This window comes from Chionomys nivalis, chromosome 17 (genome assembly GCF_950005125.1).
Source record: "Chionomys nivalis chromosome 17, mChiNiv1.1, whole genome shotgun sequence".
Classification (NCBI taxonomy): domain Eukaryota; kingdom Metazoa; phylum Chordata; class Mammalia; order Rodentia; family Cricetidae; genus Chionomys; species Chionomys nivalis.
Window position 1 is genome coordinate 35,934,722 of NC_080102.1, and position 22,643 is coordinate 35,957,364.

The 22,643-nt window shown below is 47.0% G+C and overlaps 1 protein-coding gene across 1 annotated transcript in view; it reads right to left on the reverse strand.

Moving 5' to 3' along the window:
• Grap2 (GRB2 related adaptor protein 2) overlaps positions 1-22,643 on the reverse strand; it is a 72,007-nt gene that overhangs the window by 18,139 nt on the left and 31,225 nt on the right. Inside the window, exon 2 of the mRNA XM_057792152.1 lies at positions 4,123-4,214. Coding sequence (XP_057648135.1) covers positions 4,123-4,200 — 78 coding nt within the window. The 5' untranslated portion in view covers positions 4,201-4,214. The remainder of the gene's footprint in view (positions 1-4,122; positions 4,215-22,643) is intronic.

Consider the following 22,643-nt stretch of genomic DNA (forward strand, 5'->3'; position numbering starts at 1 on the left):
TGTGACTTGTGCTAGATGCGGAGAAGCCACAAAGTTGAGCTGGAGTCTTTCTGCTCTTGGGGAGCTTACCAATGGAAGAACCCGCCATCCATCCATCCATCCATCCATCCATCCATCCATCCATCCATCCAACATTAGTAAGAAGTAACTTTCTGCTCCTAGAGGTGCAGAAGCATGTGTGGTCCTCATTCCTATAAAACTTGGCCAGTGGGGTAGCTAACAGGGAAATGGACAACTAGATCGCATGCGGCAGGTAATGGTGGCAGTGTGAGAAGCCCTGGAAGTACAGCCTGCCTGGGGGCAAGAAGAGGGACGGGGTGGCAAGGAAGGGAGAGGATCAGTGAGGGGGTCTCTTGAAAGATGGTCGTATATAAAAGGACACTTGGAGAGTGAGGAGGAGCCTGAGACAGGCCAATGTATATTATGAGGGGGGCAGGGGCAATGTGTCCTCAAAGATGTACGTGTGTGTGTGTGTGTGCACACATGCACTTGGGTGTGAGGGTGATGAGACTAGGAAGTGTGTTGGAGTCAAATGGTTCAGATTTCAATCCATCGTTAATAGGAACCCCTGGGTACTTTTGAGCCAGGAAATGACACAATTTGATTCATCTTCTAGGAAAGTCCTTCTGGGACCAGTATGCAGAATGATTGAACAAGGAAGAGACAGGAGGCAATGAGGTCAGGCAAGGGGCTGTGCGATCATCTGTGCAGGCAGAGAGAGAAGGAGGGCAGGGACTGGTGATAATATGGCCATCACTTGCTCAGGGTCTGTTTTGGGCCAGGGCCATTACATTTAATTACTTTCCTGGACTCTGCAGGATAGGTAATGCCTCCATAGATAGAGGCAGACGCTGATGCTTACAGGCTGGGAATTGAATCCATATTTATATGGTTACAAAACCTGTGTTTCTCTTTTCCAGCATCACACCTTCTTTTTTTCCCCTAATGGAGAAGAGCCTTCCTTGGGGGACTTGGAGAAAGAAATGTATTTAGAACAGAGATTGTGCATTGGGAACAGAGAGTCCCACTCAGCTGCTGGAGCAGTCACTGTCTGCCTGTGTAATCTTGACACATGGTTTAATCCCTCAGTCTTGGTTTCACACCTACAGAGCGGAGAAAGCCACCTCCTAGGTTTGCTGAGGTGCTGCAGGGTACATGCAGCCCCTGTGCCAGTCCTGGCTTGCAGCAGGAACTCAGCTGGTGTCAGCCCTGACTGCCCAGATTTGGCAAGGGGATTGTGTATTGACTGACCTGTCATGATACTTTGATCACAGGCAGAGGGATAGCCTGGATGGAAGTTGGGGTGAGGTTGGTATAGGGGTTGTATGAGCCTGGTGCCAGGGACTGGAGTCCACCAGGTAACAGCCAGCAGATCACTGGTTCTGAGGTTCAAAGCAGAGGTTAGTGAGGGAGCAAGGTACAAACTGGAGGATCCTTAGCAGAGAGCCAGAGAAGGGGTGAGGTGCTTCAAAGCAAGAAGAATCAGAAGGTCAAGGGCTGAGCTTCAGGGATCTGAATATATCAGCTTAGAGAGGGGACAGGAGTGCTCACGAACAAGACCCATAAGAGAACTCAGGGGAAGAGAGGGAGAGGAAGTAGGAGAAGGATTGGGGAGAGAGGGAGAGAGACAGGAGTGCCTCTGAGCAAGGGGAAAGAGCTCCAGGAGAGGGGCAGCCAGCAGAGTCTCTTTCCATAGGTGTCTTGGGAGAACATTCTAGTCACATGATGGAAGTTGCAGCATGTGCTGGGTGGTGTTTTGTTAACTTGACACAAGTTAGATCATCTGGGACTGTCTCCATCAGATTGGCCCATAGGCAAGTCTGTGGGGGCATTTTCTTGACTAATGATTGATTGGGGGTGGGATTCAGCCCAGTGTGGGCGGTACCATCCCTGAGCAGGTGGGTTGTATTACAACAGTAGCTGAGTAAGCCATGAATCAGAAAGCGGCATTCCTCCATGATCTCTGTTTCAGTTCCTGCCTTGAGTTCTTGCCCTGGTTTCCCTCGGTGATGGACTTTGGTATGGAAGTGTGAGCCAAACAAAACCTTTCCCCTCCGAGTGCCTTTTTGTCCTTGTGTTTATTACAGCAACTGGAAGCATGCCAGGACAGAAGTAAGGGCAGACTTCAAAGGGCCCTGGAGCAAAGAGAGAAGTGGGGGGCATCCAGGGCAGGGAACCGTTTCCCTCTGAGCAACAGAGGAGAGGAGATACCTAAGGAGCCGGACTGGGAAGCAGAGCTGAGGGAATGGCCATTTGCTTGGTTTTCCTTCCACTTTTCTGTATGACGGAAGGTAACAGGGGAGCCTGAGCAAGGCTTCGGGTTCTAGGCGTGATCAGCATAAGGCCGGGAGCTGGTGGGCATCTGAATAATCACGATGCCCTACAGAGGAGAGAGGGAGGAACTTTTCATCACACGACAAATGTCTCTGTGACCACAGTAAAAGCCACCTTTTCTTCAGTGAGTAGCCCAGATATATTTTAGCTTATAGAACCTCAATCTTGGGACACTGCGGGGTTTACCACGTTGCTGAATCTTTCAAGCTGAAAGAAGTTAGGAGGTTACACACTGTGTGCGGGGGGGGGGGGGTTAAGGGACAAATGAAGCCATTCTATTCTACACGCATGTGCTCTGGGGACACTTTCCAAGTTGTCCTCTAACATCCCAACGAGGGCCTTTGTATAGCCCTCTATTCTCTATGTATTCTCTATGGTGAGACACAACAGTGGTCTTGGTGACAGTGGTCATGTGACAGGGTCACCGGGGCAGCTGAGGACGAGAGCAGAGGGATGCTCCTGGAGGGTGTCCGAGGTCAGACAGGGGTACACCATCACCACGTGCTCCTGAATATCCTATGGAGAGGCTTATATTCTTTTATGAATCACATGGGAGTATGCCTATGGATGCCTGAAAAGCAGAAGTCCAAGGTCACTTCAGCTCTGCAAGAGGCCACTACACCCCAAGCAGGGCTTGGAAACAATTTTTAAGGAGCCTCTTAGTGGCGGGGTATGCACGGCCGCCTCAGGTCTGCCGCCTCTCTCCTGCTACCTCCACCTGCACCCTTTTCATTTGAAGCCCGGCCTTGCCTTTCTATGAGCTTGGTGGCTCCTGGCATTCACATTGCCGTTCTTTCCAACTCTCTGCCCTTCAAGGCAGAATCTCATGCTCCCCGCCCGTGTTCCCGAGCGCTGAGCTGATGGCGTCTAGGATAGCCCGTCAGAGGCTTGTGTTGCCCACTCCATGCCACAAGTATGGTGGGAGAAGGAGTGTGACTTATACCAGCTCTGAATTTCTGTCACCTAACCCGGTGTCTAGCATGTAGGTTCCTCGAAGGAGTGCTTGGTGGGGATGTGCACTTCTCTTTGTATGGAACTGCATCATGCTGTGCTCAAAGCCAGGCTTCTTAAGAATGGCTACTCTGGGGCTGGCAGAGGGTTCAGGCAATAAATAGCCCACCATGCCAGAGTAAAGGAGAAAGACACCCGATGTCAACTCCTGGACTCTACACTTACGTGCATACATGTACATGGGCAAGCACATACATGTGCACATGTACACATATGCATACACACATGCACATATACACAACAACTCTTTCGTTTGCCCAACGGGAATCTGGGATGCTATTGAAATGAGGGACATAACACTTGTGCCCTCTATAGCGAAGGCCCTACACGTGTCTCTCCTGTTCCTCTGAATGTCTTCCAGGGGCTAAGGCTTGATATCGGCCAAAGAGTGGTAGCGTTTGTCTATGTATGGGTCGTCAGTAGGTGACCCTAGAAATAAACTTTGAGACTTCCTCTTTTCTCCTTTCCCTCTCCGTCTCTCCTTTCTCTATTTTGTATTTGTTTTGAGATAGGGTCTCATGTAGCTCAGACTGACCTCAAACTCCCAATGTAGTCAAAGCTACATTGAACTCCTAATCCTCCTGCGTCCACATCCTGAGTGCTAGGATTACAGGCATGCTCTCATATCTGATTTTGAAACTCTTTAAAAAAAAAAAAAACATTAAGAGTAAAAAAAGTAAAAAAACAAGAACTGTGCAGATTCTTTCAGAGACAAAGGCATAGGTTGTTAGAGAACCTCAGCCCTTTCCCAGTCCCCTGGGACCCCGCATCACCTACCTTCAGAATATCTCCAGTGTGGAAGCTCAGTTCATCTTCACCGGAGGCCATGAAATCAAACTTGGCAATAGCTTCCATGTCTTGACAAGAAGCTGGAAGAGAAACAATGTGGTCATTGTGCCTTTCCACCAGGGACGGGTTGCAAAGCAGATGGCACTGCCTGGCACGCTCAGCAGTGGGCAGGAGGGTGGCCCAGTGAATGTCTGCAGGCTGGAGAGCTAGGCTCAGGCAGCCGAGAGGGCTATGCAGGGCCAGAGCTCATGTTTGCAACAAGAGCTGCTGCAGCCTTCCAGATCTGGTTCCCAGACTCATTCTCTGAACCTCTAGACACCAGGAGTGGGAACTACAGCCAGCGACAGCCCAGCCCCTCTCCCTCCAGCTCCCTTGGCCTCCTGTGGCTGCGGCTGCTTCTGGGGGGCATCTCTGTTTCTCGCTGATAAGGACAGAAGGCTTGCTATCAACTGGACCTTGAGGCCCAGGGGGCTAGAAAGACTGCTTAGTAAACTCTGTCCCTTGGCTGTCCCTTGGCAGCTATATTTAACCAGGCAGTGTTAATTAGACAGATGCCATTTTCCCTTTTACATCTGAATCATTTAAGAGAATTAGACAGTATTGGCCAATGGGGAACTCAGCGTCCTTCTGCCCAGTTTGACAGTAGGAAGCATTTCGGTTTTTGAGCTGGGAAACTCAGTCTGTCCAATAGCTTATCTTAACATCATGATGGAACTCAAGTGCATTTCAGAAAATTCAATTTTGATATTAAATTACGAAATTTAATATCAAGTTAACTTTCCTTCCAGTAACACCCATGTACTGATCACTGTGCTCACCTATATACTACATTAAATATGGAAAAAACTGAAGGAGCTGCAGGGAATGTCACAAAGAACAGCATGAAATACTAGTGGGGTGTGTGTATATGTGTATGTGTGCACGTGTGATCTTGGCCAAGCGACTAAATCTCTGGAAATCTATTTATTCATTTTTAGAATGAAAAAAAATCTTAATATTCAGTGGATCAAGTTGTGAAATGGAGTTAAATGATAGTTGTAGATACTATACACAGTACAGCTAGAGAATATTTATGTTTTTAAATGATTTATTTATTCCTATTTTATGTTCATTGGTGTTTTACCAGCATGTATGCCCATGTTCGGGTGTTGGATCCCCTGGAACTGGAGTTATAGACAACTGTAAACTGCCACGTGGGGTCTGGGAATTGAACTAGGGTCCTTTGGAAGAGCAGTCAGTGCTCTTAACCCCTGAGCCATCTCACCAGACCCATGAGCATGTTTTAAAACGATTTTATTGGCTAGAGAGGTGGTTCTCTTGATGGAGTACTTGTCAGGCATGCATGAGAAATTCAACCCCCAGCATTACATAAACCAGTCATGGCAATACACCCCTACAATCCCAGTGCTCTAAAGGCAGAGGCAGGAGGATGAGAAGTTCAAGGCCATCCTTGGCTACTAGAGAGTTGGAGGCCAGCCTGGGCTAAATGGCATCCTGTAGCAAGATAATGATAACCCTAATTTTAGGGGACAAATCTCTTCCCAGCTAAGGCAGTCTGAAGTGCCACCTGTCTCCTATAAACTCTTCTCACTGACGACGGCACTTAATCAGCAGGACTGTCACATTCTCTGATCCTCTGCTAAGACAGCTTACTTTCGGGGCAGCCGTCTGGAAAGCTGTGGTTCGGCATTTGTGCTTTACACATTTTCACTAATTCTCAGGCCCTTTGGGTGAGCGAATAAGCCAGCCCTCAGCCCCAGTGGGCTCTGTAATCAGGAAACTGGGACTGCAAATGGTTTTTTCAGAAACTCTGTCCCTCTCAAGATCTGGGGACATTAGGAAGGTGGCAGCAGGTAGCAGGGTGCAGCAGGGAGCCCTTAGCGGATTAGAGCTACTGGCAGGGTGAGAGGGAGGGGCCCAGGACTGTGACTTCCTATTCTGCTTTGTTCCCCCCCAAAGCAATTTGTGAGACACTATTCCCAATCTCCAAAGACACAGAGCGAGGGAAGCATTGCTCAGGAGCCAAATAAAACACCATCTTCGACTCTCTGTGTGCTCCCTTCCGTCACAACTTATCTCCACACAGCGACAACACAGAAATGTTCCTTTCCGTACACTTTCTTCACCATCTGATCATCAGAGGCAAATTAACGTGTTGGTGGTCTAGGTCAACCCACTGAACAGGGAGGAGTATTCTGCCCTTTTTCCTTAAGACAAATGCTGTTTGCTGAATTGATTCGTCCCATTACCTCACCACTTGAACCTTTCCTAATTAAAGCCTTGCCTCTGGTTTGCAGGGCGAAAGGACTTTTGGAGGTCACCCTCATGGTATCCACAGTAGACACTGGTCACCTTAAGAGATCAGGTGTCGAGTGAATGGTCCTGAAAACCATGATCCCATTTCCACGAAAATTTATCTTAATAAGCAGAATGAAAACGGGGGGTGGGGGGAGGCAAATACTAAATATATTAGAAAGTCACGTAGATTGGTGGTGAGAAAAGCATGCTCTAGATGTGACCTTGAGCTTGTGAAGATCAAGCCTGCAGTGCTTGGTTCCTGACAGCTGCAAATCACTTGGGTGAGAAGGCCCAGACAGAAGTAAAATTGCTACTGAATGGTGTCACTTTTCTGCCATCCCCCGGGGAAGGCTGGCAGTGTGGTGGAGCCAGAGGCACAAGCAGATCACACAGCTCCCCAGTTTGTAATATTAATTCTGGCTCTGAAAACCCAATTAAACAAGCCTGCTCCTCAGAAGATCCACTGCCATTTGTGAAACAGACTCTGTTTGGCTGCTATTTGGTAGGAGGGAGATGTTCAAAGCGGGGAGGTGGTGCTTTGGTTGGGGTCAAAGGGTCCTGCACACCCTCTCATCCCTCTTGAAGAAGAGGACAGAAATATGTCATCTTCAGACATGGACCTTTAGATCTTGGTTTGTCTATATTTGTTAGTGTTGGTTTGGAAAAGTTTAATAGGGGACCACTAGGGAAGAAGAAAATTGAACTATCAATATAGTTTATTCAGTAAATATTGATTTGTTTTTTATTTATTTACTTTTTTGTTGAATAATCTGCACCTGTCACCACTACATGTTACATCTGGGAAAGAAATGTATATGGTGGGGATTAAAAATGGGGTAGCAACAATGAAGGGAATGAGGAAAGAAGAAAGGGAAGGGAGAGGGGAGATCATGGGCCTGAACATGCCTTCAGGCTGTTCTTTGTCATTTCTGTGCTCCTGACCTCTGGGACCCCTTTCCAGACTCCTCCCTCTTCACAGATGGACTCGGTGTGCCTTCACTGCCAGGGACCGGCTTTAGAAATGGCTGAAGTGCCACCTGCCACACAGCTTGAGAAGCTGCAGCCTCCAGGGGCAGCCAGCTGCCTCCACCAGCCTTCCCCCTAAGCTGTACCCCACAGATGATGCCATTTGTGGGGGTCTAATGCCAGTCTGCTTCCCACAGTCCTTTGCAGCTCTCTCAGGCATAATCCATTAGCAGCCCTGAGACTCAGATCAGCCTCACCACAGGGGGACGCCACACAGGAATGCCTGGGCTGATCTTCTCTGTCCTTGAATTTCCTTGTAAGCTGCTTTTACTAGGGGAAAAAAAAATCACCCTGGAAAATAGTCAAGTAATATACAAGGAACGTTTGCCTACTTTTAAAACATCATCACCATAAGATAAAAACAAAAGGCACGAGGCAGTTCTTTAGCATAATTCCGTGTAGAAGTCGGTTGAAATAGAAAACCAGTTATCATCAAAATGGCAGCAGGCAAGAAACTTCTTGAACAATTTCAGCTCCTCCTAAGTTGGCTATGAATAGCCAAGGCTTCCATTTTATGTCTCTCTTAAAAGGAGCAATTGCATAACAGCACAAATCTAAGCGAGACTCAGGCTCAGGACCTAACGAAAGAGGAAGCCGGGTCCTAAATTGAATCAGCCATACCACTTCCTATTTTGCTGGGGACAGCTCTAATCTGAATGCCTGTCCCAGTTTGTGTTGTAATTCAGACAGCATAATGTCTTGCAATTAGAGAGAGAGAGAGAGAGAGATTGCTTTTATGAATATTGCTGACTACACATTTATCAGAACATTAGCCACAAATATAATTTTATTTGTTTATTTATGTAGGAAAAGAGAACAGTGAAAAGTTTGCTATTTTGAACTTTGCGTTCAGGTCCAAAAAAAAAAAAAAGCTAGAAAAACTGTAAAATTATACCCCCCAATGCCATGTAATACAGACACTTGAAAAACTATAAAATTATACCCCCAATACCACATAATACAGACACTTGAAAAACTGTAAAATTATATCCCCAATGCCTCATACTACAGACACTTGGAGGCCACAGCCTTCACACTGTTGTTGATATTATTAAGTTGCCATACGGACCCTGAAGTCTTGCTGTGATCATCAGACCAGTCTGGAACACCTGGGCTCAAGCAATGCTCCTGCCTCAGCCTTCTGAAGGCTGGGACTACACATCAAAGCCCCTCTTGGAGACACTCAAAGGTCAGCTCAGTTACTTTCCAGTAGGAGGAAATCTTCTGTTGCTGTGGGGCATGGGGTGATTACAGCTAATTCACACCGTACACAATAGGAAGGTTCTTAGAAAGTTATTCTGGAAAGAGTATTTGTAAATGGAATCGTGTTAGCGTGTATTATAGAGAGCCGCTCCACAAAGGAGCCCTGCGGTGAAGCCCTTAGGAAGTGGAAAGGAAACTTTGTTATGCAAATAGCTACCTTTTAATTGATCCATTTTCAAGTCTGCATTTGTAGGCCTGCAATCTTAAAAAGAACACACCTCTAGCTCCCACACTGGGGGCCAAGTAAATACTGCTCTCCACTGTGCTCAACTCTGACAGTGTTTTAAAAAGCCACTAATTTAAAAAGCCAGACTATTCTGCCTGGGTGTGTAGACCAGGGTCAGGAGGCCCTTTCTGGAGAGGGCCCTGTCGTAAATACCTTTGGTTTTGGCCCCTGTACTGTACCACTGTGGCCTCTAGGACAGCCACAGAGGACAAATGAAAGGGTCCACCCACACTTTATTCATGCACACTGGCATTCCTTTTTCTTTGTTGTGTTTTTGAGACCGGGTCTCCTGTATCCCAAGCTGGTCTCAAACTGTCTAGGTAGATGAAGGTGACCTTGAACTTCTGATTTTCCTGCACGGATCTCGGGATCTCGCGAGTGCTGACGGTACAGGCTTGTGCCACCACAACGGGCTTGGTTGTAGACTTCCTGAAGGGAGGATTAGCTAAGGGAATGAGGATTAGGACTCACAGATGTGAACTGGAATCTGAAACGTGCTGCCGTTTGCCTCCTGGGTGTCCTGTTGTCTCAGCAACCACAGGTCCTTTGTGTGTAGACCCTAACCAACATGAGTGTTATTCTTAGAGTCTCCACAATCCCCAGGCAATGCTTAGCAGATATCTCATAAATGTTTGTGGCATGCACAAAAGTATAACAAATGACCTGCCACCAGAGTTACAACTATATTTGATTCCATCGAGGTAAGGGACCTAAGTATCTAAGTTTACAAGGCCTAATAATTTCCCACTCCAAGGTGCCATGACTTTTCAGCAAACCTAGCCAGAGACAGAAAAAAAAGTCTGCCTTATTTAATCCAACAGAGGGCAATGGTGCACCCCAAACTGTGGGAATTTTAAATTTTTCTTTTTTTTTTTTGCCTTTTTCTTCCTTCTTTCCTTCCTCCCTTCCTTCATCTTCCCTCCCTCCCTTCCTCCCTCCCTCCCTCCCTCCCTTCCTCCCTCCCTCTTTCCTTTTCTTTTCTTTTCTTTTTTTGTCTCCCAAGGCCTTATAATCTTTACCCAGGCAGGTTTGGTAACTGTCCTCATTGTCCCTTGTGAGTTGTGAGCCTTATAAGCATTCAAGTATTAACTTTCAGAGTCTAGCACCTATACAACACAGGCTTGCTTAGATGGAAGAGAATTAGATGCCATCTTCTCCCACACTTTCTGGGCTTTAAATTTCTTCTGAACACCCTGGCAAAATGGTCCCATTTATCTCTGGGCCTCCTTTCTCTGCCTTTTTTTTCCTGCCCTTCAGAGACAGCGTCTTACTTTGTAGCCCAAGCTGGTCTCACACTTGCACAGTCCTCCTGCTGCAGCCTCGGGAATTCTGGGATTCACTATGCTTTTGAGTACAAGGTAAGGATCTTCTGTTGACATCTACCCTGTGTCATTTCCCCCTCACTTTCCCATGTGTTCACGTGTGGGGTGTGTGTGCGTGCAAGCATGTGCATGTGCATGTCCATAGGTATTTAGGCACATTTATGTACAATGTGGAGGTTTGAAAACACCCCTGGATGCCACTATGTATTGAGGCAGACTCTCTTGCAGAGCCCAGAGCTCACCAATTCTGGCCAGTCTTGTGGGCCAGCAAGCCTGCCCCAGGGAGCATATATCTCTTCCTAGAATTAGTGGCAGCAACACTGCCTGCCTGGCATTTCAGTGGGTTCGGGGATTCAAACTGTTCCCCACGGTGAGTGCCTTCTCCCGTGAGCCATCTCCCCAGTTCCTTCTGAGTGAATTTCTTTACTCTGACTGCTACAGCTGTGCCTGAGACCCTTCTGCCTTTGTGGGTATTGGGCATATCAGGAGAGAACAAAAAGGCAAAGATAAATGGTTCCTGAAAATCTGTAATCATTCGCTGGACAGTGGCCACTCAGCTCGCCTGTCAGCTTCTGTTTCAATATTCTTCTTGAGGCACAAACCAATTTATTCTGGAAGAACATGTAGGATGTGGAAGGCTTCTCTACATTTTGGGCTCTCTGATAACAGAAATGTTAACCTGCTTGCCAAATGTCTAACAAGACATACACGTTTCTTTACTGTGCCTGTTCTTGGATTGTCTCTAACACATCCTCTGCAGCCTTTAAAGCAGCGACCTGCGAATCCCTTTCTAGTAATATTCCACTTCTGTTTGGTCAAAGATCTGCATCTAAGGCCAGGTCCAGGGCGTGGAGTGGGAAGTAGAATAGGAGCAGCTATAATCAGTTCGTGGAGTGCTCCCTGGTACTCCTCCCCTGCCCCATCTGTCATCATCAGATCTGGGCTGCAGTGGCCCTGCACCTAGGGGTGGCCCTCCTTCATTAGATTTGCAGCCAATGGTTCCTCTAGATATTGGTCCTCCTAAGTGAGATTCTCCATCATTTCTTTTTGGCTCAGGATTTTAGGCAAATAAACAACCTAAACTAATAAAGAGTGGAGACAGGTGATCTCTCTCCAGGAACTAGATAAATATTTCTGATTTTACTAGCAAAGGACATCCCAGCAAAACCACTTCTGTCTAGGAGGCTGAGATTTCCCTTCCTTCTAAAGTGACTCTGTGCACACGGGAACATTGGAACATTCTTATTTTCTCCTGCCCTCAGGTGACTTGTTTATTTTCTCTCTCCTATGCCCCAGGAAAGCACAAATCCCCCATCACGACTGGCAGGGGTGAACACATGGAACTCAAGGGGGCCCTCTGCAGCTTATCTGAGAACAATAATTTATCAGCCCCGAGCAGCCGCTGCAAGACTTGGAGAGCCAGTGGAAGTGGCTGAGGAAAGAGAAGCCTCCTGGCCCTGCCCCCACCTCCCATCCATTTCTGTCCTGTGCGCAGGTGTGTTCCCCGAATAACAGTTCATCTTCTCATTGCTTCTCTTCTACAGGAAGTCACCAACAGAGCTGTCTCAAATGACAGGCGACAAAGGGGCAGCTGGTTCAGCAGCGAGGTGCTAACGGGCAGGCAGGGAAGTTGTTGCTCTCCTCCTCATCTGGAGAAGCCTGGGGCTCTCTGCCCATCACCATCCTGGCAATCATCACCCTACATTTCATTGCTCCCTATTACCAGGGCGGGCCCCTCCTGGAGACTCTTTCCAACCTGAGATCTGGGAGCCTCTCTGGATTTGCTGACCTCTCTTGTGATTTCCTAATTCCCAAGTGGGAAGCTTCTCTGGTTCATGTTCAGGTTTGTGGGAAACATGTAAGGAGGGTTTTTTTCTTCAGACTTAGGCACGGGGAGAGTCCTTAAATCCCCGAATCCTGATTTAATCACATTGCTGTTCTGCAGGTCCCTGTCACTGCAGATTATGGCAGCTGCATTACTCTCAGGGATGCTGCATTCCTTTCATTTCTGTTTTTTAAACTAGCTCCCCCCACCTCACTCCTCAAGCTTTTTTTTTTTTTTTGGTTTTAGAGGAAGGAGTGGGAAGAGCAGGAAGTAAAAGGAGAGAGGTGTGAGGACACTGTCCCCAGGCAGGTCCCGTCCCCTCTTCTTCCCAAGTCCCAGTTTCATCATTCCATCTCCTTAATCTGTTCAGCCTGTCTTACATAATCAACTATTCTTTTATGCTTATCACATAAAATCTCACACACCCCCAAACTTTATCGAAGAAAACTACCCTTTTCTTCTCTCTTTAACTGTAACACGCGTGTTCTATTAAACTCAGATGACTCCCACCCCATTTTTTCTACCCTGTCAAACTGTCAGGCGGAAGCTGCCTCAGTGGAATGGGGGCTCACGGAGGGTTGCGGGCCGGGGTTCGGACAAGCCTGCCTTCAAACCCCTGTTTGCTCACTTGATGGTCAAGTAATGTTAGCTCTCTATGCCTCAGTTTCCCCTCCAAGAATTCAAGTGACAGTCCTCACTCCATCCCCTTCCAGCGAGAGCAAGTGCAGAGAGCTCCGCTCAGCCCTGGCATTTGCTTGCGACTGTCTTTCCCCAAAGCGTTTTGGCATCTGAGTATGCTACCAACATTTCTTGTAGAGAAAAACAAATGTCAAAACTGCTTTTAAAGGTGTAAACCCACCAAACATATGCTCCTTTTTCCCCTCTCGTTTGAAGCCTCCATTTCCCCTCATTTCCCTTGGGCAGGTGCTAACTTCTTTCTCCTGGCCATGAGCCCCGGCTGTGGTGTTAGCCAAAGATACAGCTGTGGCGTGGGATGGGGACCACTCAGGAGGGGAGAAGAAAAGGCCGACTAACCAAGCAGAAAGGGGGAAACCGATTTGACTTCTACACTCTGCTCAACCACCCAGAGTGAGATCGTGGTGTGGCTGGCTTAAAACAGGAAGCCCCAGCACAGTCAGAGAGGGAAAACACCACCCAAGTTTCGCCACTGCCTAGACTGTCAAGACTAAGCTACCTTTGCATGCTGTGGTCTGTGATGTGCCAAGGCCTCTATCATTGTAATCTTGGGGGAAGGGGCTGTGCTGGGAATTGAACCTACTACTTTCAGGCATGCGAGGCAAGCTCTCAACCACTGAGCTACATCCACAGGTCAACATTTATAATTGTTGTTAGTGGCCAGACTGGGAGAAGGAAGCAAGATGTCAGAGTCTGGGTCTGGTAATTCCTAAGGATCTGTGTGCTCTCTGCTTGGTTTCTGGGTCTTCACTGGTACTAGCAAAAACCACAGGCCCTCCGCCTACCAGAACTGGGTAATTGATAACTAGCTTAGGCCTGTCGAACCTTCCTGGGGGACTGTCTGTCAGCCAAGAAATTGACAGCAGCAATTCTCACACACCATGGAAATTCAAGCCCATTACTTCTTGGTCAAAGAGGCAATGACTGCAATCAACTGGGCTGACCTCAGAATGGGCAATCGTGGGCTCGAAGGCAATTGCGGAAATGAGAACCAAACCACCTCACATACTCACATATGGCAGTTCCTTCCCCGTCTGTCCCCGGCTCTCCCTCCCCCTCCTCTCCCTTTTCTTCCTTCTCCTCCAGTCTTTCCCCTCCAATCCCCTACAATATATTCTCTCTCTGCAATACATTCAAGGGTTTCCAAATTCACTTTCTCCTTTGAACACTAGTCACTTACCATGGCTATACTTAGAATGTATGTTTTTAATTTCTCCTATTGTTTTCTTAAAACAACACCATGAACACCTTGAAACAACATCAGAATGCCAAGAGCCCACCGACTCCACTGGAGAGATCCCCCCAAGAGCCCACCGGCCCTACTAGAGAGGTCCCCCCAAGAGCCCACCGGCCCCACTAGAGAGGTCCCCCCAAGAGCCCACCGGCCCTAGTAGAGAGTAGAGAGGTCCCTGACAGCTCCACTGTGCTGTGAAGCTGACTTCAGATCCAGCAATCCTGTGCTTCGAGGCAACTGCAGAAATGGGAGGGAAAGGCCGCTGCACCTCTGGCCAACCATTCATTTTATCCTTAGTGTTTCCTAAAGTCATAGCAATTTTCTACGGACACCATGAATGCTGTGGGCAAATCCACATGGGAATGAAGAATGTCAAACACCACCCTGACTCAGAAGCCATTTTGTGAACCCTGTCAGAAGGGCATGGGGAGCGCCTGCGTAGATGAGAGTAAAGGGCAAGAAAGGGACAGATGGATTTTTACAAAAGCCAGGCTTTTTATCCTCCCCTCCCATTCCCTATTCACATCATGATTTCCCTCCTAATTCATCACTAGGATTTTATGGGGCCTTCATGCTCTTTTCTCTTCTTCCCTTCTGTTCACTTCATGCTTGCTTTTATTGATCTGGGCTCTGAAAGTTCGCCATATTTATCATGTATTTGAAAGCCTCCATCTCCTTGCTCTGTGGTCACCCGGGCAGTAACAATGCTGGCACACATAACAAACACATTCCCTGTTGTCCCCTCTCTTTTCCCTCACTCTCTGTGCCTGAAGCGCTTGTCAACCTTATTTGACCAACACACACACACACACACACACACACACACACACACACACACGGCAGTGTGGCTCAGAAGACTCCGTGATCATAGCCACCTTAATCTTTTTTGTCACTTTTACTTGTGTCATCAAATCCCCATTTATCATCAGAACGCTGGCCATTGTTCAGCTCGCTGGTTTCCAAGCATGCAAAAGTGAACATTAACTCAGACGGACGGTCACTTACCTGCCTTCCGCCTATAAGTCTATCCCCGGAAATCTAGAGGAACTGACAGCTTCATGCAACAAGTTACCCAGGAAAAATATTAAAAGTCATCAATCAAAGGGATATTAATGGGGCATGGTGGTGGCACATGCCTGTAATTCAACACTTTGGAGTCTGAGGCAGGGGATCACAGTTTGATATTACTTTGGAAAACATAGTGAGTCTCTGTCTCAAAAAAAAAAAATCAGAAAACAAAACAAGCAAAAATCAAGCAAAACCCCAGACTAAGGGATGATATTTTGAATTTTGCTTGTCAAGTAAATAATTAAAATTTTCTCATTTAGGAAAACACAGACCATTACAGTAGGTCTTTCTAAATTGAGTTTGGTTAAAGAAAGCCACGCCTGCATTTGTCTTGTAGCGCTCTCTCTCTCTCTCTCTCTCTCTCTCTCTCTCTCTCTCTTCATCTCTTCACAGGCAGTCCACACTGCCTCGAACTGGATACATAATCAAGGCTGTCCTGAACTCCCCAGTGGTGAGATTATCGGTGAGCACCACCATAGGCAGCCAGTTCTCTTTCCGGTTTTGATCAAGGAGAGCCCCTCAACCCTGGGCCCACCGAGTTGGAAGCATTCACAAAGCTATTGGGTTTTTCCTCAGAGAGTCTGTGGGTATAAGGATAGTGGCCAGGTTGGAAAGAGTAAGCGAAGCGCTAGGCAAGTCTGTTATGCTGAATGAGAGTGTCTCTCCTCATTCCAAATATTGCTCAAAGAAGAAAAAAGCCAAACCACCATAAATCCCGGATTCTTGTTCCTAAACTTGACTGTTCCCAGGGTCCTTCATCACCCGTCCTTGATCTCCAAAGGCCACATCTCAATCACTGTCTAGCTTCAGACTAGCCCTCTCAACCCGCGCTCAGTATTCAGGACGTGGCCTGAACGGGCTGTGTGGAAGAGGATGATCAAATTACTTTCTCTGCCTGCCGGCGTTTGGTAATTGTGTTATCTGTTGCTGCTGGCTGTTGGGAGGTAAAACCCTCTAAGAACTCAGGTGTTTTAACAGGAAGGTGGCAGAGCTAGGCCTCTCCATCTCTTTTGTGGGGGTTGTGAACCAGAACACCAGGCTTCACATGGCCCCTGAAACTTTGTTTCTCTCAGTCCCTTTGGCTAACTGCCAGCCCATTTGGCATGCAGGCGGTTTGATTTCTTTCGAGTTGCTTCCTTCAAGTTTTTCTTCCTCCTCCTCTCTCTCCTCTTCCCTGTGCCTCATTTCACCACACAGCCTTTTGTAGAGTTGGAGGACACCAATTAAGTAGGCTGGTTAACCAGCAAGCCAAGGAGTGCCTATCTCCAATTCCCGTATATTGTGACCACAGGCACACACCACACTTGACTTTTGGCTTTTTAATGCAGATTCTGGGGCTCAAACTCACGCCCTTGTACTTACAAGGCAAGCACTTTACCTACTGCCCCCAGGCCCAACTCTTTCTTCTTAGTGAACTGCATGACTTTGGGTCTTTATTCTGTAATAAATTGATATGATCCATAATAAATGGATGTGGACTTTGGAGCTAGGCACAGTGGGATTCAAGTCCTAGGTCCTTCCTTTGCCAGCTGTGTGACCTCAGACAATTGGCTATCCCCGAGCTCAGTTTCCTCACCTAAAACAGCTTTCTGTTGATAGGAACCCAGTAATTGAGATTATCTGAGTATCAGGGACAAACACACTAGAAAAAGCCCCCCCCCCCGCCCCGTTCCTCTCTTAACAGGATCCCAGGTAGCCAAGGATGCCCTCAAAGCCATGATATAGCCAAGGATAATCCTGAACTTCTATCCTCTATCACTTGAGTGCTGGCAATAGAGGCATGCACTACCACATCCAATTTTTTATCATCATTTTTTAAAGTTTATTCTTCTCTCATTCATTACATCCCAACCACAGTTTCCCTCCCTTCACTTCTCTGGTCCCTCCCACCTTACTTCTCCCCCAGATCCACTCCTCCTCTGTTTCCCTTAAGAAAAGAGCAGGCTTCCTGGGGATAACAACAAAACACGGTATAACAAGTTACAATAAGACTAGGTACAAACCCTCTTCTCAAGGCTGGACAAGGCAACCCAATAGGAGGAAAAGGGTCTGAAGAGCAAAAGAGTCAGAGACAGCTTCACTGCCACTGTGAGGATTCCCTCAAGAACACCAACCACAACATATATGCAGAGGACCTAACTCACACCCATATAGGCTCTGTGATTGTCGCTTCAGTCTCTGGGAGCCCCTATGAGCCCTGCTTAGCTGATTCTGTGGGTCGTGTGTTTGTGGACCACACCCAATTTTGTGTGGCACTGAGAACCAAACCCAGGGCGCATGCTAGATAAGCCCTCTGCCAACCAAGCTCTACCCTCTACTTTTTCATCCTTCCTTAGATTAAAGCAGCTACAGGCTTATCTTCATTTTGTCCTCTAGAATCTTGTGACAGGTGCAATCTAATACCAAAGTCCAAGCAGACCATGCTTATGACCAGTATATGCCAGTGGCACCCCTGGCCCCTGGGAAGAAGTACACGGCCACACTGGGGGGAGATACCGAGTGGCAGATGCTCATTTGCTTTCTCATCTGTCCTCTCATTGGGCCGTTTCGTTTCCCTGTCCTCGTGCTTCTTTGCAAACTGCGTGTTTACTTTTCGGGGGTCCGAGAGGGCAGCTGCAGCCTTCCGTCCCCCTACATTCCATTCTTCTGGCCAGAGGGTCCAAAGACCTCCGTGTGCTGACACTTTTTGACGTGAGCTCTCTGAGGATCATTTTCCCATTCAGATCCTGTCAATGTCACACTGTCATGTGACCTCTCCTAGCCACTCAAGCGTCTCTTGCCATCATGTCAGGCCTTCAACCCTCTCTCCCTATCCTATCTTTCAAAATTGACTTCAGAATTCCAACTGACTGAAGCAGACATGTCTTGGCAAGTGGCTTCCATTCCCCAGGCATCCTATCTACCTAGAAGCCTCTGCCCCATCATCCTTCTGCAGTTTAGCACATATCACTATGTAAGGCTGTGCCTCCCTCTTTTAAGTAAGCTGGAAGTTCTGGCATGGACGTGCCTGTCTAAAGTTAGCAGCGCTTTCTCTATCTGGGCGTGGTGGCACATGCCTTTAATTCCAGCACTTGGAGGCAGAGGCAGGTGGATCTCTGAGTTCAAGGCCAATTTGGTGTGCAAAGTGAGTTTTAGGGCAGCCTGGGCTATACAGAGAACCCCTGTCTTGAAAAAAAAATGAAACAAAACAAACAAAAAAGTGCATTTTCTTAAGGATATCAAGGCTTCTAATCTAAGATCAGCTGTCTTACTTGGGGCCTGTCCCTGTCACATCGAGTGTCCTTACTCTCTCTGATTCTTTGGTGAGATTTGGTATGTCTATCCTTTGCCGGATGCTATGCAAACCTGGGCTCTTCCAGTAGCTCTCTGAGTGATATGACCCCAAGATAGTTATCCGAGTGCAGTGAGCCTCAGCTCCTTCCTGTCAGGGCCGTGCTGGGTCATCCAAGCTGACTCCAAGTTCACAACTGTCCTGACTTTGCTTCTCAACTCAACACGTGGGTTACACGTGTGTGCCATGGAGCCTAGAGGTTTCTTGGTCTTAAAGGTGTGCCTAAAGTCAGACATGGTGGCTCACACTTGTAATACCAGCATTTGAGAATATTTAGTAGAAAGATTGCCATGAGATTGAGTCAGAATGGGCTATATAGTGAGTTCTAGGCCAGCCTGGGTTACAGTGTAAGACTCTTAAAAAAAAAAAAAAAAAAAAAAAAGGAAAGAAAAACAAAACAGGAATAACAGTGCCATCTTCATGGTGTTTTGGTTGATAAAACATAAAATGTTCTCAACCATTTAGAGAAGTGTCTGGTACAGAATAGGTGAGCAGTGAGCCTTAGTTATGGGACTCTGAAAACATTAACATATTCATTTTTCTCAGCAGCCAATAAGGAGGTAAGAGTGTGAAATGTGCCTCCTTCAGCCAGGTTTCCATGTAAGACACAAAGTGCCCAATTAAACTCCCATTTCAGATAAATAAGTTGTTAGTACGCGCACACATTGCAAATGTTTACCTTCGCCACAGGAATCTCTTAAGTGGTAGACTGGAGTCCCGCTGGGAATAATGGCCAGGAGCCCTTTGCTCCTGTCTCCCTCTCAGCTCCACTTGCCTGCTTTTCTCCCCAAATACAGAGTCTGCCCCTGAAGCCCAGGGAAAATGCCAGCAATCAGAGCAGCAGCTGTGGAGGGAAATCTCTGGAATTCTTATTATAAAATATTCTGCATCCTTGGGACAGAACTCAGGGTCTTGTGCACGCTAGGCACATGGTCTGCCACTGAGTCACATCTTCAGATGCCTGGGGAGGGTTGTATGCAGAGGTCTAGCTCCTCATTCATGCATCCTGTGAGCCACAGAAGGTCATACCTCCTAATGTCCCCACCTTTGGTGATTTGCTACTTTTAATACTTGTGGGTCAAAGTTGAGCGTTAGCCATTCTTGGTAGGTTTCATGTATTCGAATTCCTGCTTTCTAAGTGACTCCTCTCGTAACCCATCGTGGGCAGAGCAGGGATCCTCCAGGCCCTTTTCAGTCTTCCGATGCTTCCCTCGTGATTATTCTGGCATTTCATATCGTCATTTCAGGATCACTACCTGCTCTTTCACACCTATAACTTGCCGCACGGTTTCCTGTTCGGCATTTGCATCACAGCCACCATGAATGTAGTCCTGGTGACAAAGACCCCTTGAATGGCTGATGATACTGCATTCTTTCTGTATGTGATTTGTGCCTTCCTAGAACCTCACTTCTTCCTGGAACCATCTCAGAGGAAGTTACAAAACCACCAACAGTCCCAAATATGCAACCGGTCTCTCCCTTTGTCTGGGTCTCGGTCTCTCTCTCAGTCTCTCGTTCTCCCTCCCGCCCCACCTCTCTTGGCCCCGCTCCCCAGGATATTCTTTTTATATCCTCTCATTTCAAATCTCCTGTCACTGACCCCTGCCCAGACTTCTCCCTTCAAATGAGGAAGTGACCTTTTCTTCTCAGGTTGTTTTCAGTGTCTTGGCTTCACTGAACTCTCACTCACTTTCTGTCTCTCTAGGGCATCCTTTTATTATTGTTATTGTTATTATTATTATTAATTTTGGTTTTGTTTTTGGGCAAGTTTGATACAAAGTCTTACACAATCACCCTATCCCACCCAGCACACACTCTAGCTCAGGCTGGCTTCAATTTGCTATTCTACTGCTTCCTGAGTGTCTGAATTACAGGCATCCCCAAGTCCAACTCTGGAGTGTCTGGGATTTCAGGCCCATGTGCCTCCACACCTTACTTTAAGTGGTGCTAGGAATCACAACTCAGAGTCTCTGAGCAAAGACTGTGATCAAAGGCAAGCTGGGGAGCCAGTCTTTACATTGGAGGTCTCTGGCCAACCCAAAGCTATATCCCCAGCACAGGGGCATCTATCTCAATGCCTTAAGCATCCATTTGGCAACTTCTTTCCCAGCCTTACTCTGCCCCAGGCTCTTTGCTGAGCATGGAGACTCAGAATGGACTAGAACTTGGGGCGGAGGTAGGGGGTCATAGCTTTGTCAGAAGGATAGATTAGTCAACCAAAGATGTGGGTCATGTTGATAAAGGAACCAAACTGCAAGTAGTCAGGTTCAAAGGAGACTCTTCCTCAATCAAGCAAAAAATTGAGCCCAGTCTTGCAAAACAGAAGGTATGCAGAATAGAGAACCCAGCAGTGTGACGTATGCACAGAGAATGCCTTGAGCAAAGGCAAGGTAGGGACCGAGTCTTTTCATCACAGTCCTTGTGGAGTGGCAGAGGATGGAATGAGTGACTCGGATGGAGGCAGGTCACAGAGTATCTCATCTGGTTGTCAAGGACTTTGGACTTCATGGAAAATGTGCTGCAGACACTCTGAGATTCCATTTAATGTCCTTGGGGGTGTTATAGAGATAGGAAGGCAAGGGCAGCTGAAGATGGAGAAACTATTCAAGTCATTGTGCCTTGACATGGTGACATGGCAACACCACCATGGGGACATCTCAGTAGATGGCCCTGGCACTTCCTGAGTTAAGGATTACAGACAGGAAGTGATCCAAGAGGAATCCGAAATGTGAGAGTCCAGCCAAAGGTTAGGTGGGTAGGTGCATCTCTCAATAACAAACTGTACAGAGGCAGAAATTTGGGGACTATTCCAAAATAGATGAGTGTTGTTAAACTCTGAGTAAGTGGGGTTTCATTATTGTACTTTCTCTGCCATGGCGGACTCTATTCCCCGTAACTGTAGTCCAAAACAAACCCCCCTTCCTGAGCTGCTTCTCACCAGGCAAGGAGAGAGTAATGAGCACACCTGTCCTTTTCCAGCTTCTTCCAATGGTGACATCTTGCCCCAATAGTGCAGTATCAAAACTAGAAAACTGCCATGGGTACTCATCATCTCTGTACCTCCACCTGCTCATTTATTCCTCGATAGCCAGAGTATCATGACTAACAAGAACCAAAACACTGTAACCTGTAAGGTTCAAGGGTCAAGAGTTTGGTATGAATTGGAAGGTTTTCTGTTTCTTAAACCCTTAGGCCAAAATCTTTTCTGACCACATCTAATCTGCACCAACATTCTGTGATCAGAGCAAGCTCTTCACTGTTCACTGGCTTTCTTCTTGCCGGGGAGAATGGTGAAGGTGTGCAGGTTGCTACTGTTCCCATCAGTGTCGCCGTTAGCAGGCAAGGAGCAGAAAAAGGAGGCAATGTATTATTGGTCACACTGCCTACTATCCCTGTCTTGCTGACTTCAAACCCAAGCTCCTGTTAGGACATTACGTTTGTGATAGGTAGTTCCTGCCATCGGCTACACAACAGAAAGTCAACAGGTTAGGAAGGAATTGGCATTCCCATCAATGACTCCATCTAACTTGGAAGTAGAGAGAATTTCAGAGGGATGGAGAGCCCACAACACAGCAGATCCTCCGTAAATGCCAGGGATGGAATCAGATCAATTTCTAGCCAGGTACATTTCTCAAAAGTATAATCACACAAAGCTGGTACCTAGAAGACTCTTTGCTTCTAGGAAACAAATGCCAGCATAGAAATTGACGCCAACTTGTTGGTAACAGTGGCCGTCCATTCACCAGGGTTTAACCAAGGCAAATAACCACTGTTGAGGAGGGAGAGGGAGAGTTCCCTGTGTTTCACCTTTAAGTGGCAATTTGCTAAGGGGTAAATATGGAATGACTTTCTTTCTCCCTTGGAGACAAATGAGTTCTGGTTCTCAAGAACCAACACATCTGGCAAGAAGAAGGTAAGAAACAAACAAACTAGGTGTTTCACTTGTTAAGATTTGCTAAGAAAAGGGAACTTTTATTTTGGACAACTTGGAGAGAAGGGTTGGCCTGGGCAATTTCTGAGCTGCCAAAGGAGGAGGCTGGATATGGACAGCAAGATGTTTTTAGGTAGAGTGAACCCTATAAGTGAAATCTCTGCTACTCAAGCTCCTAATTGGTTGATTGACTGAATTTGGATTTTAAGTTTTTATTTACTTATTTATTTTATGCATATGTGTGTATGTGTATGTGCCTGCTTGTCTCTATGTGCACCGCATGTGTGCA